General features: G+C 44.1%; 1 protein-coding gene across 4 annotated transcripts in view; it reads right to left on the bottom strand.

Annotated features, from left to right (window-relative positions):
• Positions 1 to 8,977: 8,977 nt before the first annotated feature.
• Positions 8,978 to 15,846, bottom strand: part of LOC144770966 (uncharacterized) — a 74,733-nt gene continuing 67,864 nt past the window's right edge. For 2 of the 4 annotated variants that reach the window (XM_078655829.1, XM_078655826.1), the window contains exon 8: positions 8,978 to 11,152. In XM_078655829.1, coding sequence (XP_078511955.1) covers positions 10,554 to 11,152 — 599 coding nt within the window. In that variant the 3' untranslated portion in view covers positions 8,978 to 10,553. The remainder of the gene's footprint in view (positions 11,153 to 15,846) is intronic. The other 2 variants (XM_078655827.1, XM_078655828.1) reach the window with 2 other exon arrangements.

The raw sequence follows: 15,846 nt of genomic DNA on the forward strand, positions 1-15,846 counted from the left end.
ATTATTGTAGAAATTATTGTCTCTTCCCACAATGAACCACTATATTGATTGTTCCAAATATATGTCTTCGATGTTTGACCATACTGCACCGTTCATCCCCATTGATGTATATGACCATGCTATACTTGGTTTGCTTTACATGAGATCTGTTATTATTGATACTATAATCTGCAATGTACCAATTTTCAAACGCCTGTATTTCCAAACTGGAAAATAAAGTTTAAAAAAAAAAACATTGTAATAAAGCACTTAATGTAGCAGTGATGCCTTGTTGCTATTTTGTAATTTCTACACAAATTGGGCCAGATGTACGACCCTCCGTGTTTACGAGTCGCCATTTGCAAACACTGATGTACAACAGTGTCTTGAGACGCAGTTTGCAATTTCCAATGGGTCGCAAAAGACTTGCCTCATCAATATTCATGATGAAGGGCACATTTTGCGACTCATTGGGAATGGCGGTCACTCACTGGGATGGACGCCTGCTGGGGTCAGCAGCCCACCATGCATGCGACTGCTCCCTCAATAAAGCAATTTTTTTTTAATGCAGCCCGTTTTCTTCAAAAGAAAACGGGATGCATTTAAAAAATAAAAACAAAACCTTTTAGTTTTATTTTTTAAGAGCAGGCAGTGGACAGTGGGACCATTGCCTGCTCTTAAAAACATTTTCGCTGCCTATCACACAGGGGAAGGGGTCCCCAGGGGATCCCATCCCATTTGCGAATAGTTTACCACCAATTTGAAATTGGTGGTAAATGTGATTGTTTTGCGACCACATTTGCTGTCCCCCGGCTACTCGCTATTAGGAAGGGACGCCCTTTGCACGCCCCCTTACCAATAGCAACTCGCAAAATCTATTTTGCAAGTTGGTAATAGGTTACTGACTCACAAAATAGGTTTAGTACACGGTACAACCCTTTTTAGCAGTCACAAACGGGCCAATTTCCCATTTGCGACCGCTTAAAATGGTTGGACATCAGGCCAGTACATAATAGGTTTTCCAAAGAAAATACAAATATTGATCTTGCCGTGCATGGAACATCTGTGACCCCATGTGATCACAAATGTCCATTCCAAATCCCAGACCAAAACAAATAAAATACCTTGTGTGAAACGTACATTACTTCATCCAGGTACAGTCCTTTCTTTTAATATATGGCGCAACTCTTTCCCAGGTGATGTTTAAAACTGGTCTTCTTTTGTGTTTTTATTCTGGGCCTCCATTATTTATGGCAGCATCCCTGCACAGCAATACATGCACAGTAATGGTATATTATGGATGAAACACTGCAGGCGCTCTGAGATTCAAGACTTCAAACATCAAAGACTGGATTCAGTGCCCTCCGACGTAACTGCAACTTTGCACCGCATGTGGCACCATTTATTTAACAATTGTTTTTAAAAAAAACTTTTTATTAAGGACAAAGTTATACAAAATAAACATTGCACAGACACATGTGTCCAAAGGTGCTGTGCTGGCACAAAGTTAACTACAAACCTGAGTCCATAGCCTATTGCACACAGTTTACATTGGATCAAATTATGGCAGGTCTACCCAGGTTCACTACTCCGTCTAGGCTGCGAGGGATCACAAATTCCTCCCCTATACTCATTCCATTTGTCCCAAATGTGTGCCCATGTAATGGGACATCCCCTGGATTCCTACACAGTCCTCTCCGTCACCATGCACCAGGCCATGTCTTTTCCCCACGCACCCAGTGTTGGTGGTTCCTGCGCCCTCCACAATCTTGCAATCTTCCTTTTAGCAATTATCATTCCAAGTGTCACCCATATTCTCTCTTTGAAGTTTAAGTCTGTAGGGCCCCAAATGTTCAGGAGACACAGTTTGATGTTACAATCAACCTTGTTGCCCATTACTTGCTCCATACACTCCGCCAATTCAGACCAGTACCTCTGGATAACCGTACATTCACAGAGTACATGCACAAAAGCGGCCTCCTGCCCCATCCCCTCGTTCATCTGGCCTCAGTGCTATAACCCATCTTTACCAACACTGGTCCCCCAAGGTATATTCTGTGGAGTATCCGCAACTGTATGAGTTTAAGCCTAGAGGAGATGGCAGTCTTTCTGGGAGAATCCAAGGCCTCAAGCCATTCCTCATCCTCCAATTTTGCAACATCGTATTCCCAATTAGCTCTAAGTCGGAGTAGGGGGTCCGACATGTATGGATTAGTTTTCTGTATACCAACGATATGGATTTCTCCTTGAGATTTCCATCTAAGACCCTGTCTTCTAGCGGGGAGGATTCTGGTGGCGTCTCTCCCTTTGTTATCGCTGCTTGCACCGTATGTCGGATCTGTAGGTACCTAAAGTGTTCTGTATTAGCAAGATCACATTCCACTTGCAATTGGGCGAAGGAGTCTACTCCTCCCGCCTTCCATAGATCTCCAACGTTAGAAATGCCTATTAAATCCCATCGGTCGTAAACGTGGGTGTGTCTTAGGGAGCCAAGTAGTTCAGTGTACCAGAGTGGGGTGGCCAGTGTGACCCACCCTCCTCGGGGCAGTCCGCCACACTTGGACGCAATGGCCATTGGGACCCGGTAGTTTCATTTTAGCGGGGTCAGTGTATAGCGCTCCTGTAAAGCTTTCTCCTGGGAGCAGCCATCTATCCATGTGAAATCCGGGATCTCCCTGTGGCTTATATGTGCACTGATTTATCACGGTGATCAGCACCGCCCAATAATATCTCGATGTCGGGGAGACCAATTCCCCCATCATACCACCCTCGTGTAAGCTTCTGAATAGATATTTTGGGAGGTTTTCCTTCCAACAAAATCTCTCTTAGGGCGCCTTCTATAGATTTAAGCGTGGAGGGAACACCATTTTGAATAGAGCTGTGCGCCCCAGTAGGGATAATGGGAGTGACTTCCAATGTAGGACATCACTTCTAAGTCTCTGCAACGGGGGCAGGAGGTTGCGTTCGCAAACATAAGCCGGATCCTTAGAGACCTGGATTGCCAAGTATTTGCACGCCGTCTCTGCTTCAGTGATAGTGAAACCCCTTTTGAACGAGCAGCGCCTAGTATCTTCAGCTGCCTGCTCTGGGTGCAGTTTTGAGTCACTCACAGCCTGTGTCTGACTCCATTCGGACCTCATGCCAAGTTAGCTGAAGATTTTTAAACACTTTTTATTTATTTTAATTGTAAGGTCAGATGAAACACCAATAATTGTGTTGATTATCGTAGATGACAGTAATATACACTCTCGTCAACCACGTCCTAGCAAAGATATGACAGAAACACATCCCTATCTTCCAGGCGGGTCAGAAATACATGACTTGAAGCATTGTCTTTAACGGAGCCCGTCTTTCGCTTTAACCAACTCTTAGCGCTTATAGATGATCGAACAAAAAGGGCGTTGGAAACTATATGCTCAGCTCAGATGATTCATGTTCTCTTACTTAAACCCATAGCATGTTATCAATATCGTTTGCTTAACCCCTTCCCCTTTTTACCAATCTCTTCACAGCAATGCACAAGTCCATGTTCCTATTAAATTCTGCAATTATTGGCAGTGCGCCACAGTACTCCACAGTTGTGTTGTTCCACTTTGTTAATATCAGCCCTTAGTTAACAAACACTTACTAGTATATATTCACTTCCTGTTTACCTCAAATGCCCTTATGCACAGTAAGTACCTCACCTCTCGGGTCAACTTTCTGCAAAACTGCCTAGACAGATTTGAAGAGTAGACAGTAATGAACGCCGTATTGCTGAGCTTGAGGATGGCATGGTTGAGCAGCCCAAAACCCTGCAACTGATTGAGAAACAGAAGCCGATTAGGACTGCGGAATGTCAGAAGACCTTTGAGGACCTGAATAGAGCACTATACGATGGCCCTGAATGTGGTTAGTCCTTGCATGATGCCAAATAAAGGAGTTTGAACAGTCCTGGCTCAAATTGACATTAAGGGCAGAGTTTGTCCAGTGCCTTTCATTAGCCCTAGACTATTTTCTAGGAAACAGAATTGGGTGATCATTCAACAAGACTGCTTTGGATACAGAAGTCGTTAACCACCACTCCTTACCCACCACCACCAGGAATCTGGGGCCAGATGTAGGAGCCCTAATACCGGTCGGAAACGGCCGATTTCTGCCGTTTCCGACCAGTATTGGGGTTTTCAGATGTAGGGGGCTGAAAATTACAGAATCGGTATATTTACCGATTCGGTAAAATTACCGATTTGGTAAATTACCGAATCGGTAAATATACCGATACTGTAATTCCAAATGTAGGTGGCACAGTTTACAGTGCCACAGGCCCTTAAGAGTCGGTATTTTACCACACAATCCTATTGTGTGGTAAAATACCGAATTCAGGTGTGCACACCTGTGCAATGTGACACACATACATGCCCTTAGGGCATGTATGTGTGCCACATGTCACACAAGCCTGTACTTGGGGTGCTAGAGGGTGTCAAAGTGACACCCCCTGCACCCTTGCAGGATTCGGTATTTCCCATTGATTCCTATGGCCTTCAAAGCCCATAGGAATCAATGGGAAATACCGATTCTGTATTTACAGAATCGGTAAATACCGAATGTTACAGATTCGGTAATTCTGAATTTAAAATTACCTACATCTGCCTCCTTCCTATTTACCTACTCTTAAATACCGAATCGGTAAAATTCGGTATTTAAGAGTAGGTAAATCGGAATTACCTACATCTAGCCCCTATTCCTTTACTGTCTGGTTACACTCATCTGTAGTGACTGAATTAATCAATAAAATATCATAATGCAAACAAATGCATTTCATACCGATTACTTTAACTTGGATTTATCTTTAAACATACAGTGTGTCTTTATTTTATATGCTGTTACCTGAAGGTGAAGACAATCGAAACTTGGGACAGAATAAACATATTTTGTCCTTCCAGCTTTGTTTTTAACTTACTGCCCCTCATCCAGCCTGGTACTGCCCCAACTGCAGAACTCAAGTTAGTCTAGTGATCAGGTGCACTGGACTCACCTGTAGTATCCTGAAGGTGCTGCCAGGGGAATCGTGGTCGAACCCAGTGTGGTGGACCGGTCTGCAGACATTGCTGATGTCATGGACGGGGCAGATAGGGGACAAGGGTCCTGCACAAGCTGTGATTTTACGAGTGAGATGTCACAAGCAGGGTAGGTAGAACTGATGTAAGTTTTGGATTTGCTTCTGCTTTTCCTTCAGCGGCATAGCTAGGTGGGGGTGGTCCGCCCCAGGCGGCATTAGTTTGAGGGCGGCGGCTGCGCGACACTGGTGGCCCGAGCGGCGGCCGTTATAATTTATTTGGGGACACTCACTGACTTTCACTGTCCCCAAATAAATTATAAAGCCGGCCACCGCCACGGGCCACCAGTGCCGCGCAGCCGCTGCCCCTACAGTGAGTGATGTCATGTACACTCAGTACACCCACCAACCCCCACACGAGCCCAGAGCAAATGCGCACGTGACATGCAGTTACGTGTAAACTGAAGTACACGACGTACCGCGTTTGTTGTGGGACCCAGGGCCGTCAATCGTGTAGCGCGAAAGCGCTACCAATGACGGCCCTGGGCATGGTTTTTGGCCAACCCCAGCGCCGAAAACGTAGCAGTGACGCATCACATGCACCACAGGGCTGCTTCCCCACTCCTGGTTATGGCCCCGCTTGCGAGCGGGTGCTTCGGCACAGCTTTCACGGGGGTTCTCTTTCCGGACCCGCAGTAGGAGGAACAGTCTACCTAAAGATGTACACACAGGCTACATTTCCCAAGTGAGGGTCGAGGCTAAAGATTGCAACTACATAGGCCCGTCTATAATATGTAACAAGCGGAATAAACAATTAGCAATTGGTATTTTATGGTACTCTTACACTGTGTGCTAAAAGAAACAAACCCTGAGACACCACATTTTCCCAAGGCAGCAAATAGCATTCATGTTAAGGAGAACGTTTTCAATGGTCCTTCCAGAGCAACACCTTTATCAGACAGCATTTGTTTACCAGCATCTTAAGATTACACTTAAAGTCACTCATCTCCTCACTCATTGCAGCGTTTTATCCAGCTGCCTGAGAAAAATGTTTCTTTACTGATTTACTTTTTCGGCTATTTAGAAATATTATTTTTCTGCTATTTAGGAAAACGCTATATAGAAACATCTTTGTTTTGACTTTTGTATAGGTCTGGTGATTGCTCATTCCACTGAAATCCTTGTTGAATAAATCCAGCAGTGCCTGCGGTGTTTAAGGTTTCCCTGAAAGACCAAAAACAAAATGTCAATGTCAAAGGTTCTTATATAGCGCCTTATCACCGCAAGGTCTCAAGGCGCTTACTTTGGGAACCCGTCCTGGCTTTTCCCTGCGAGATAACCCCTACTGGGCATCCCCAAGGTGAAAGCCAGGCATCCCGCCGCGAGGGGCCGTAGTGGAGATTAAGCAAGCTGATGCCTAGAGTTGCAGAGTGTGAACCCGTGATTCGAGTAGGCACCGGAGCGTGAATTATCGAGTCCGTGGACATTTGGGCTCAAGACCCTGCCGCGTCAGGAATTGAACCCCGGTCCCGGGTCTGACCTCTGCTTCAGGGTCTGCCTCCTCTAATCAGTGAGCCACACTTCTCCACCAATACCCAATATTTAAGCGATGGAAAGCTACAGGCGGCTTTAATGAAACTATATGTGGACCATCAGCGCTTCGGGGTGGCTATGATATGTGATAAGCTCATAAAATATATACATTTCTGCCTGCCAGAGACAAAAGAAAAGGCAGGCTGACAGTCTTCAATGCAGACAATATCAGCACCCCCAGCTATGCAATTGTCATCGGGGTGCGGCAAGTCACCTCCAAAGATGTTTAAATTCCAGTTATGTTCCGCCATTTGTGGGATAGACACGGAGAGAAAAGACCACCCGAATTAGCCACTCAACAGCCAATCATGACAGCCGGAACAGCCGGAGGCCATAAACAGAATGTATTGTTGGGCATAGCTGAAGAGTCCCTCATTGGAGAGCAACCTGCGATTGCCCAATCAGAGCCCATTACCTCCTCATACAGCCTTCCTAGCACTAAATGCTGAGCACGGGAGCACAGCAGGAGGTTGTTGAACCTCCAGATTTCCTTTTTTATCAGTCATTGAATAATTGATGACATAAGAATGGAATTCTACTTTCAGTGATTGTTTTGACGACAGGATGGTACTTACATTAAATTCAAGTTTTGTTCATTAAAAAAAATAGAAATCAGTTAGGTTGCTCTTTGTTTGCACTGATCCAACGCAAACTAGGATTGTATTTCAGCGGATAGTATAAAACATACGGCATATATTTTTACATCACTCACCTATTTCAAGTGCCCGCTGTCCTTTTTCCCCAGCACCCCCCCCCCCCCCGCTACCTGCCAATCTGAGGGATAGCCCCGGGCGCCACAAGCTCTAGCTACGCCACTGTGTCTAGCCCTGGACCAGGTCATGTATGTGCATGTAACTTGCCTGATCGAGGTAAGTATTAGCAGCGATATGCAGGTGCTCTCACAGTCCTTTTTCCCCAGCGCACCCCCAGGGGATCTGAAGGATAGCCCCGGGCGCCACAAGCTCTAGCTACGCCTCTGTTCATACTTTATACATTACTTGACTCACCTTTACGAACGTGTTAAAGGTTTGCCTCATAAACAAATAAGACGTCGCACGAATCGGGTTTTCTATGCAGCTGGCTTTCCTTCTCTTTCATACTTGTGTTTGGTATTTTTGACTCACTATATCTGCATGCAGGTTATATGGTCTTTCGTTTTCTACGGATAGCTGGGTTACTACCAACTTTTTCAATCTTTTTATTTTGCACTTGACACTACTTTGTGAACATTCACCGCCACAAACCTTTTTTCCAACTTCTCAACTTTAAGCACATTTGGGTACTCAAATCACATATTTTTAGGATATGTTAATCTTACATATATGTATGTTATTATTATCCATACAGCCTTGAAAAAAGTAGGGTTGTGACGAAACACGTGATGGCTGTTGTTTTTTCTTTAACAAGATTTGGCTGTTGTAACTTCACTGAAATACAGATGTACTGTCCAGAACTTGGAAACACCACCACTTGAAGTATTTAGTCATTGTATAAAAAGTATTGTTTGAACAAAACTGATATTGATAAAATGAATCCAATGAAATTAATAAATTATTGAATATTTATGACTTCTTCTAGTGTCTGTGTTACCTGTAAACAAATAACAAAACATGTTCAGAAAACTTGCTTATACAATATATCACTAAAAAGCATCAAACGATGGGAGTGCCGGGGTAGATCTTGTATATAATAATATGTGTAAATATCAATATTTTCACATGAGGTTTTGTGAAATGCTACAAACTACAAGAGATGCAATTTCAGGACTTGGAATTCCAAGTCTCTTTCCAGCTTCAGAATTTAAAGCGAGGAGCCAAGAATATGGAAAGATTTTGCAAAAAACATATTCAGCTTCTTTAGGTTGAGGACCAGTAGGTCTTCGGTGACAAGTGTCTGGTAAACTGATGGTCAGTGCCGGTGGGAGTCGGTTGTCAGTATGAACAGCCTAAAACCTGTCGTAAGAACAACCAGATAATAAAATGCCACACACCTATGAACACGTAAACCTGGTTTGAGCACATTATTACAGCGAGAGAACCAGAGAACCTATGTGTTAGAACCTTGAGTTGAAAGACTACAAAGACAAAGAAACAGACAGTGGTCTAAATCAGAGAGAAATGTAGATGATAAGCAGAGCGTGACAGTATACAACGAACACAGACAGATGGCATCGGAAAGACCTGACCAAACCAACAAACAGCACAGTGCGGAGTCCAAGATGTCTCCTAAGACATGACTTGAAATATCTGAGAACCATGCCTTCAAAATTAAACATCCATTTGAGATTTCCAAAGTAGAAGTGTGATTAAGCATAATTTGGTAAATTAAGTAACATAAATGATGTTCAAACTTTTTAATTTAGAGCTCCCCCATGTCTAAAAGAATTTAATTGTAGAACTCTAAAATTACAAACATATATTCTCACAATTATGTATAAAAGTTTTAAATGCTACAAGCACGCTAAAACATTTTAGTGGGGATTAAGGGCGCATCCTTTAAGAAATATTCAAAACACAAATGTGCAGTAGTGCTTTTCAATTCAACACAATAAATAAAAGTAGAATAAAATATTAGCAACCCAATCAAACATTTCAAGTGGGAACACACAGTACAGGGCCATTCTAAAGGAAAATAAAGCAACATTTTATCTCATTTTTTTTCTAACAGAAAATACGATATGAGAAACTGAAAATGTCACAAGCAAAAGGATCCTGTTTAAGGTAGTTTAGACTACATAATATAAATTGACAAATAGTTATGTTCATTCTTGCTTTATTTTAACATTTTACCATACCTAGCTGAAAACTGGCCAGCACATGTCATGTGCGACACCTCCACCCAGTCCTGGCTTTTTAGCCAAAATCACTTTTCTGCTGGACTTCACAAGCGGATTCTTTCAATGTTATATTGGAAAATACAAGTCCCGAAACACAGGGCCCTACTGGCTAACGTACCACGGGTGGCTGAAGGTGTTTCACAAGAGATGGGGCCCCTCGACAGCTCTTCAAATATTTACCAATTGGAATAATGCAGTGAATTTATTTCTTTTAAAGGTGACCTCATATACATCATTGCCAACATGCTACTGGCAGCGCTGTCCCCCTAATAATGCCTGCAGTCAGACCCTTTATTAGAAATGAGGGGAGGTGAGATGCAGAGGGCTGTGTTGAACCCCCTTTTGACGCTCATAGCTTTCCAGGACATGAACAGCAAAAGATGGGATTAGTGCACAATGCGGAGGGGCTCACCGCCACGTGGGTACGCAGGGGTATTTTAAATGCTCCTCTTGGCCAGAGCCGGGTGCCCTGCTCCGCCACGTCACGCCCTCCCTCTCATTCCCCACAAGAGCCACACCACAGTTTGAAGATCTCTGCTCTGAGGATACACAATTCTTCTTAGTTGTTGATCAACTGGAAGAAAATAGATTCCGTCTTTACATCCTATCACGATAGGTCTATGCAGCAGCGGCAGTGGTGGTGGTGGGGCACCATGGGAACGGGCACCTGTCCATTGTACTTTCCGTCTCTTGCCCTCCGTTACTTATCAAGGCATGTGTCATTTGTGGCTGTGCTACACCAGGTTTAATTTATACATGTAGCAATCTCCTAACGGCGCAGACTATAATAGGGCCAACAAAGCAGAAGTAAGCGCTTTAAAATGAATGGGACTTCATGAAGTGAGGTCATGGTGAGCACAGTGGTATCTTTGGTTATGAGGCCTGACGGGTAACGCCGCCCGTCTTGTGTGCTCTTACTCTCTTCGCCATTTTTCTGCAGAGGCCTGTAACTTGTGTATCTTCGTTAGCCGATACACTAATACCTCTTGTGATATATTGGATTTATTTCAGTTTAATGTGTTTATCCCTGCAAGGGGATATCATTCCAAAGGCATTCTTTGCTGTTTCAGATCCCTTATCCACAGGCAGAGCGTCTTGCTCAAAGTACGTTCATAGGGTCTGTCTCTTGCTTCGACGAGTATGAATTCTGATATGGCGGTTCAGATTATCTGTCCGACTAAACCTTTTGTGACAGAAAGTGCATTTATGTGGTCTTTCACCCGTGTGCGTTCTATAATGCTTCTTTAGATTGGACTTGTTAAAGAACCTTTTCTCACACTCTGTGCACTCATAGGGCCCAATTCCAGAATATGTCATCATGTGTCTAGCCAGCTCCCTCTTCTGAAGATAGCTTCTATCGAAATCAGTAATCCTATACGCCATGTGATTATACTGTGTGTTTGGAAGGTCGGTACGAAGCAGTGAATTTCTCAAACAGCTCTCCAGTTCTTCTTTAGATCTGGGACTTTCCGGGAGAAAAGACTTATGTTCTGAGAATCTGAAAGCACTTTCCCGTTCAGAGGCTTTGCCTCTCCTTGTTTCCTGTAAAGTTTCTGGCTGCTGTCGGCTTCTAGGGTTTGGTCCATGGTAAAAGTGTTGGAATGCCTTGGAGTTCTTCTCCCACATGGAACTTTCATTGGTTGCTGCTATTCCTGTGGCACTGTATTTGTGCTCTGCATTCTCTATTGGTTGGTTCACGCTCACATCACCTGTAGGATTGAAAAAAGATTTAGTGATTGGATTTCAACTTATAAGATTTTAAACGCAGAGAGAACATTTTGTTACATATATGCACTATTTATACAAACAGGGCCACTGCAGAAACAATCCGATCTCCACACTTCTATAAAGGCTGTGCAGACAAGATGCGAGTTAAAAATCCCATAAAAAATGGCCCGTCTGACTTTTTGTCTCAATTCAATTCATTGACATTAATTGAAGAAGAAAATGGGTGGCATAGGTTTTTATATGTGTGTGGTAGTGCAGGGGTAGCTGTCTGGAGCTCAGAGGGGTCCTGGGTTTAAAGGGCCCTCACACCAGACAGCCAGAGCTGGGTTGGGTTATTAATCACTCTTTCCTGGAAGCAGTGCATCTCATAGTGCATAAATACAGTGTGGGTGTTAAGCATGATATTTACATTCACCTGACAACAGTCTGAAATGAGCCTTGATGGTTCACGCAATAGAAGAGCATTAGACTATTAAGCAGACTCTCTCCGGGGGAGTTTTATGTTTACCCTTTTTCCTTTTCATTATCTCTAAGTAAGGTGAAGGTAACTGCTGCTGGATTCCAATCTAGAAAGAAGCAAACCCATTATGATTGGGATAATAGTTGGGGCACATTCGCCCTGGTTGTGTTCATGATGATGTGGAAAAGTAAATTTTGCCATGTTCTGTGTCCCTACGTGTTCCCCATCTTATGCTATATGTGCATGATTAATATGCATATGTATTCCCTTATGATCGATTAAAGACGCAATTACAGTTGTGTCCAACTCTAGTATGCCAGTTTCCAGTTCTCGTGAAAGCTACGAGTATCAGGCCTATGTAAAGTTACGTTGCCACGTTTCTCAGCGTACACGTTAATTCAGTAAAAGTCCCCGTTTCTAGGCCTCAAAAGGGCCCGGACTCAGATTCAGCTCCTGTTTCCTGAACCCTCGCTGAGGAGTGATACAGCCCCCACCTGTATCCCTGACCCTTCACTTACTTCCTGCCTCACAGTGCCCGGCTCGGCCTGGCTCTGCCTGCCAGTCTGCCAAGAGTATGTTATGATTCTAGTTATCAGTCCAGCTCTCCTTCTCTGCATTCCTAAGCTACTGAATCGCATCAATAGTTTCCGTCATGGTCTAGCCTTTATGTCTCCATGTAAGAGAAATACTGTATTAATGGTCATTTAATATTCCTCAACACGCACTACATGTAGAATAATGCATGCACCAGTCTTAGAGTCTGTTAGCCTTTACCCTGATAACTTCTGGATTCTATCAATATGTTCTCTAAACATCAGATACTAGATAGTGTTTAGGTACATGTCGCTCTGACTCTCCAGACTTCAGTCTCTTCTTCTAGCACAGAAGTCATAGCCCCCAGTTCCTCCTAGTAACACGTCATTGCCAGCTTGCGCGCACCACTAGGTTAGAGGTCCCGGCTCCTTAGGTAGCCCCCTCCATGTTTCCGCCCCATTTATGACATATTCTGTTATGTTTGCATCACATGTCTATGTATACGCCCTGTTCACGCCTCTTGTTACACCCACTTCAGCCTTATCTTTCGCGACTGTTACTAACTACGCCCACTGCTACGCCTACTGTATGAACTCTAATGCAACTGTTTTAGTATATATATATGTTGTGCACTGTTATTAAAGCTAGCGCGCTCATCCCAGATCCTGCCCCGGCAGCTGCCGGGCCCTGCCATCCTATTCCCGTGCAGGTTGTCCTGTTGCTGTCCTTTATGCTGTATTAAAACCTGCAAACTCCAGCTACCTCGAATCTTGACTCTTATTTATTGAGCTATCTGTTATTGTATATCTAGTCAAAAATAGATCAGGTATTTAATTATTTATTTACCACATAATGGCGCCCGAATAGGGACTTGCCCTTTCCCCACGCGCCGGAGAAGCCACGCAGGCCCCCTGATCCTCTGCAGCCGTGACGGAACCATACCGTGCACGTGCAGATATTTCTGCTTCAAGTATCCCTCAGGCCCACGGAGGAGACGGAGGTTGCGGTCCAGCATCCAGACGAGGCGGTGGAGGAACGCGGCGAGTCCCGACCAGAGCCCAAGCCGAGAGTCCAAGGTCCGAGGTACCCGGAGGCCCACCCGTAACAGAAGTCCGAAGTTCGTCCGTCCGTCGTCGTAGCAGTCCAGTCCAGTCCGAGGCCTTCCGTTCTTGCTGCCCGGTGAGTACCGTTGCTGGGGTAGTATCTAGACAGGGTCAATTGCATTGTCTCTGGTCCGTGGGTTTGGGTATGCAAATCCAACACGAAGTGTCCACCTAGGTGGATGCGGGTCCTGACGTGTCTCTTTATGAGACCGGTATGTTTCGTACTGTTTCAGCAGTGCATCTAGTAATTCTAGTAAGTTCTAGTCTCGAGAAATTCATGTGTTTCTGTTTCCAAGTATTTTGTCCGAACTGTTATTTTAGTGTTATCTTGTGTGTTTTCAATGCCGTGGTATGAGTGATCAGTCTCAAGTCATTATTGTGTTCATTGTGTATTGTACTGTGTCCAGATCCCAGTTTACGTCATGCCTCTACTCTCCAAGTTACGTCAGTTAAGAACTAGAAAAGGTCTGTTAGAAGAAGCAGTTCCTGTCCCGCCTAGGGACAGTCCAGGTCATTTTATGTATCAAAAGCATGGCATAAGTGCCATATTATATCTAGACTTATGGGTGGAGTACACCAAACAGTTAGAAGAAAAGTATAGATGGCCCGTATCGGGTACATGGGATGCCGAGTGCATCATGCGAGTAGAAGAAGCATTATGGAAAAAGAAAGCCAGACAGTCACAGAAAGATGCCATCGAGTTATGGCGCAAAGAATCTCATAAAAGAACCGAAAAAGAAATCAGAAAGTCAGAATTAAGTAGAGAATCCTCAGAAAGAGCCCAAGAAAGGGAATTGATCGAAATAGGTGAACGAGTTAAAACCGAACAATCAGACAGACAGAGGAATGCCCTTATTAAGGGTATGTATCCTCTTCTTGCCGAGGGCTTGCCAAAAGCAACCCCGGAGGCATCCAGTAATTTTTCGCCACCCTTAGTTCCGACCAAGCTACGTCACAAACCGACCGCAGCTAATATTTTTCTCTCGTCCTATTTGGACGACACAGTCCCAGAATATGCAAATCCTGTTCCACCAGCTCCTGTAAATAATGTAATTCATGGTCCTCCAGCCACCGGGGCACCTGTTACAGCACCTGTTACGGTACCCCCGGTCCAGCCCGTAGTACAAATTCCCGCCACATCAGTCACTCTGCCAGCACGAAGAGTATCAGTCGACGATTCCAGTTTAGGGGCCGCGGGAGGAGGTCCTCCTGGTACCCCGCCGCCAAATAAACGTCTAGGGGTAGTCGAGTTACATGAACGTGCGTTACAGCGTACGCCCAAATATCAGTCCATTGAAGATATCAGGCGAGCTCTTACTGAATGCTGTTATGATCCAGTCCCAGGCGAGGATAGTATGGTTATATATTCCGTACGTATAAGGCAGGTGTCCGAGTATTTGGTCACCCTACCAAATATGAAAGAAGATCTAGACAGAATGTATCGTTTCATCCGTACAGGACAAGATCCAGAAAGTATCGGTGAAGTCATGTCTCTCAGGAAATCTGAGATCCAGTTCATGTTATTAAAGTTTCTGATCAATTGTTTAATTAGGGAACAAGATTCCCCGACTAAAGATCCGAACGAATTGAAAATTCTGACAAAGTGGAGTGATAATATAGCCGAGGGTAAGCACAAGACACTCAATAGTATAGAGAGTATGTACAAGAAAATACGTAAAGAAATAATAAGGTTACACGAACAACGCAAAGGAGCTCTAGGAAGCGAGAAAGAAAATGACTCTCCTACTGAAGAGGTAGACGACGAGAATCCCGCCAGAATAGCGTATGTAGGTAAATCTAGATTTCCAGACCGACATTTACGCCTGGAACACAAGAAAGTCTTTCATCTTCCAGCACCAGAACAAGGCTCTCTAGAACAAGTATTTCAAGCTACCGATCAAATTCTGAAATCACGAATCGGTTATAGTGAACTTAGTACCATGCATGAACAAGAACTAGCCCGATCAGCAGTCCGATGGATTACTGATTCTACCACTTTTCCAGACGAAATAGTGGCACAAATGTTTCTGAAACTGCCCCCAGCCGAGCAGCGACTGGTGGGTATGTATATGATCCAGCACCTCATTACACTGTATGAGGGTCAACATTCTGATCCAGGCCCGTTACATGATATCCTGAACGAGTTACTCCAGTATAGATGGAAAGGTTTAGGTACCGATTTAATTAGTGTCATTCTAGAACAGCGCCACAAATATAGAACGTTTCTGAACCCGCATTTTGTTCATGTCTCACCCCCGGAAAGTAAACCGTTTTACATAGACAGACAGCATCCGTTACGAGAAGTACACCCAGTTAAGACAGCGGGTGGTGAAATGCAACGAGTATTTGTTTACACCCCAGTTACCAAGATGGAACTCTTAGAAATGAAGAAGTTAATTCCCTGTCACGACAAAGATCCAGCAGGGTTCCACCGAGAATTAAAAGACATGCTCCGTATGGGAGAATACACGTATCCAGATATTATTAAAATGCTAAAAGTCCTGTTGCCTGCGGGCATATATGAAAAACTCAAGGAAAAAGATTGGGAGGTGGGAGAGAAAAAGATTGATTGGACAGC

Source organism: Lissotriton helveticus, chromosome 7 (genome assembly GCF_964261635.1).
Source record: "Lissotriton helveticus chromosome 7, aLisHel1.1, whole genome shotgun sequence".
In the NCBI taxonomy this organism is placed as follows: domain Eukaryota; kingdom Metazoa; phylum Chordata; class Amphibia; order Caudata; family Salamandridae; genus Lissotriton; species Lissotriton helveticus.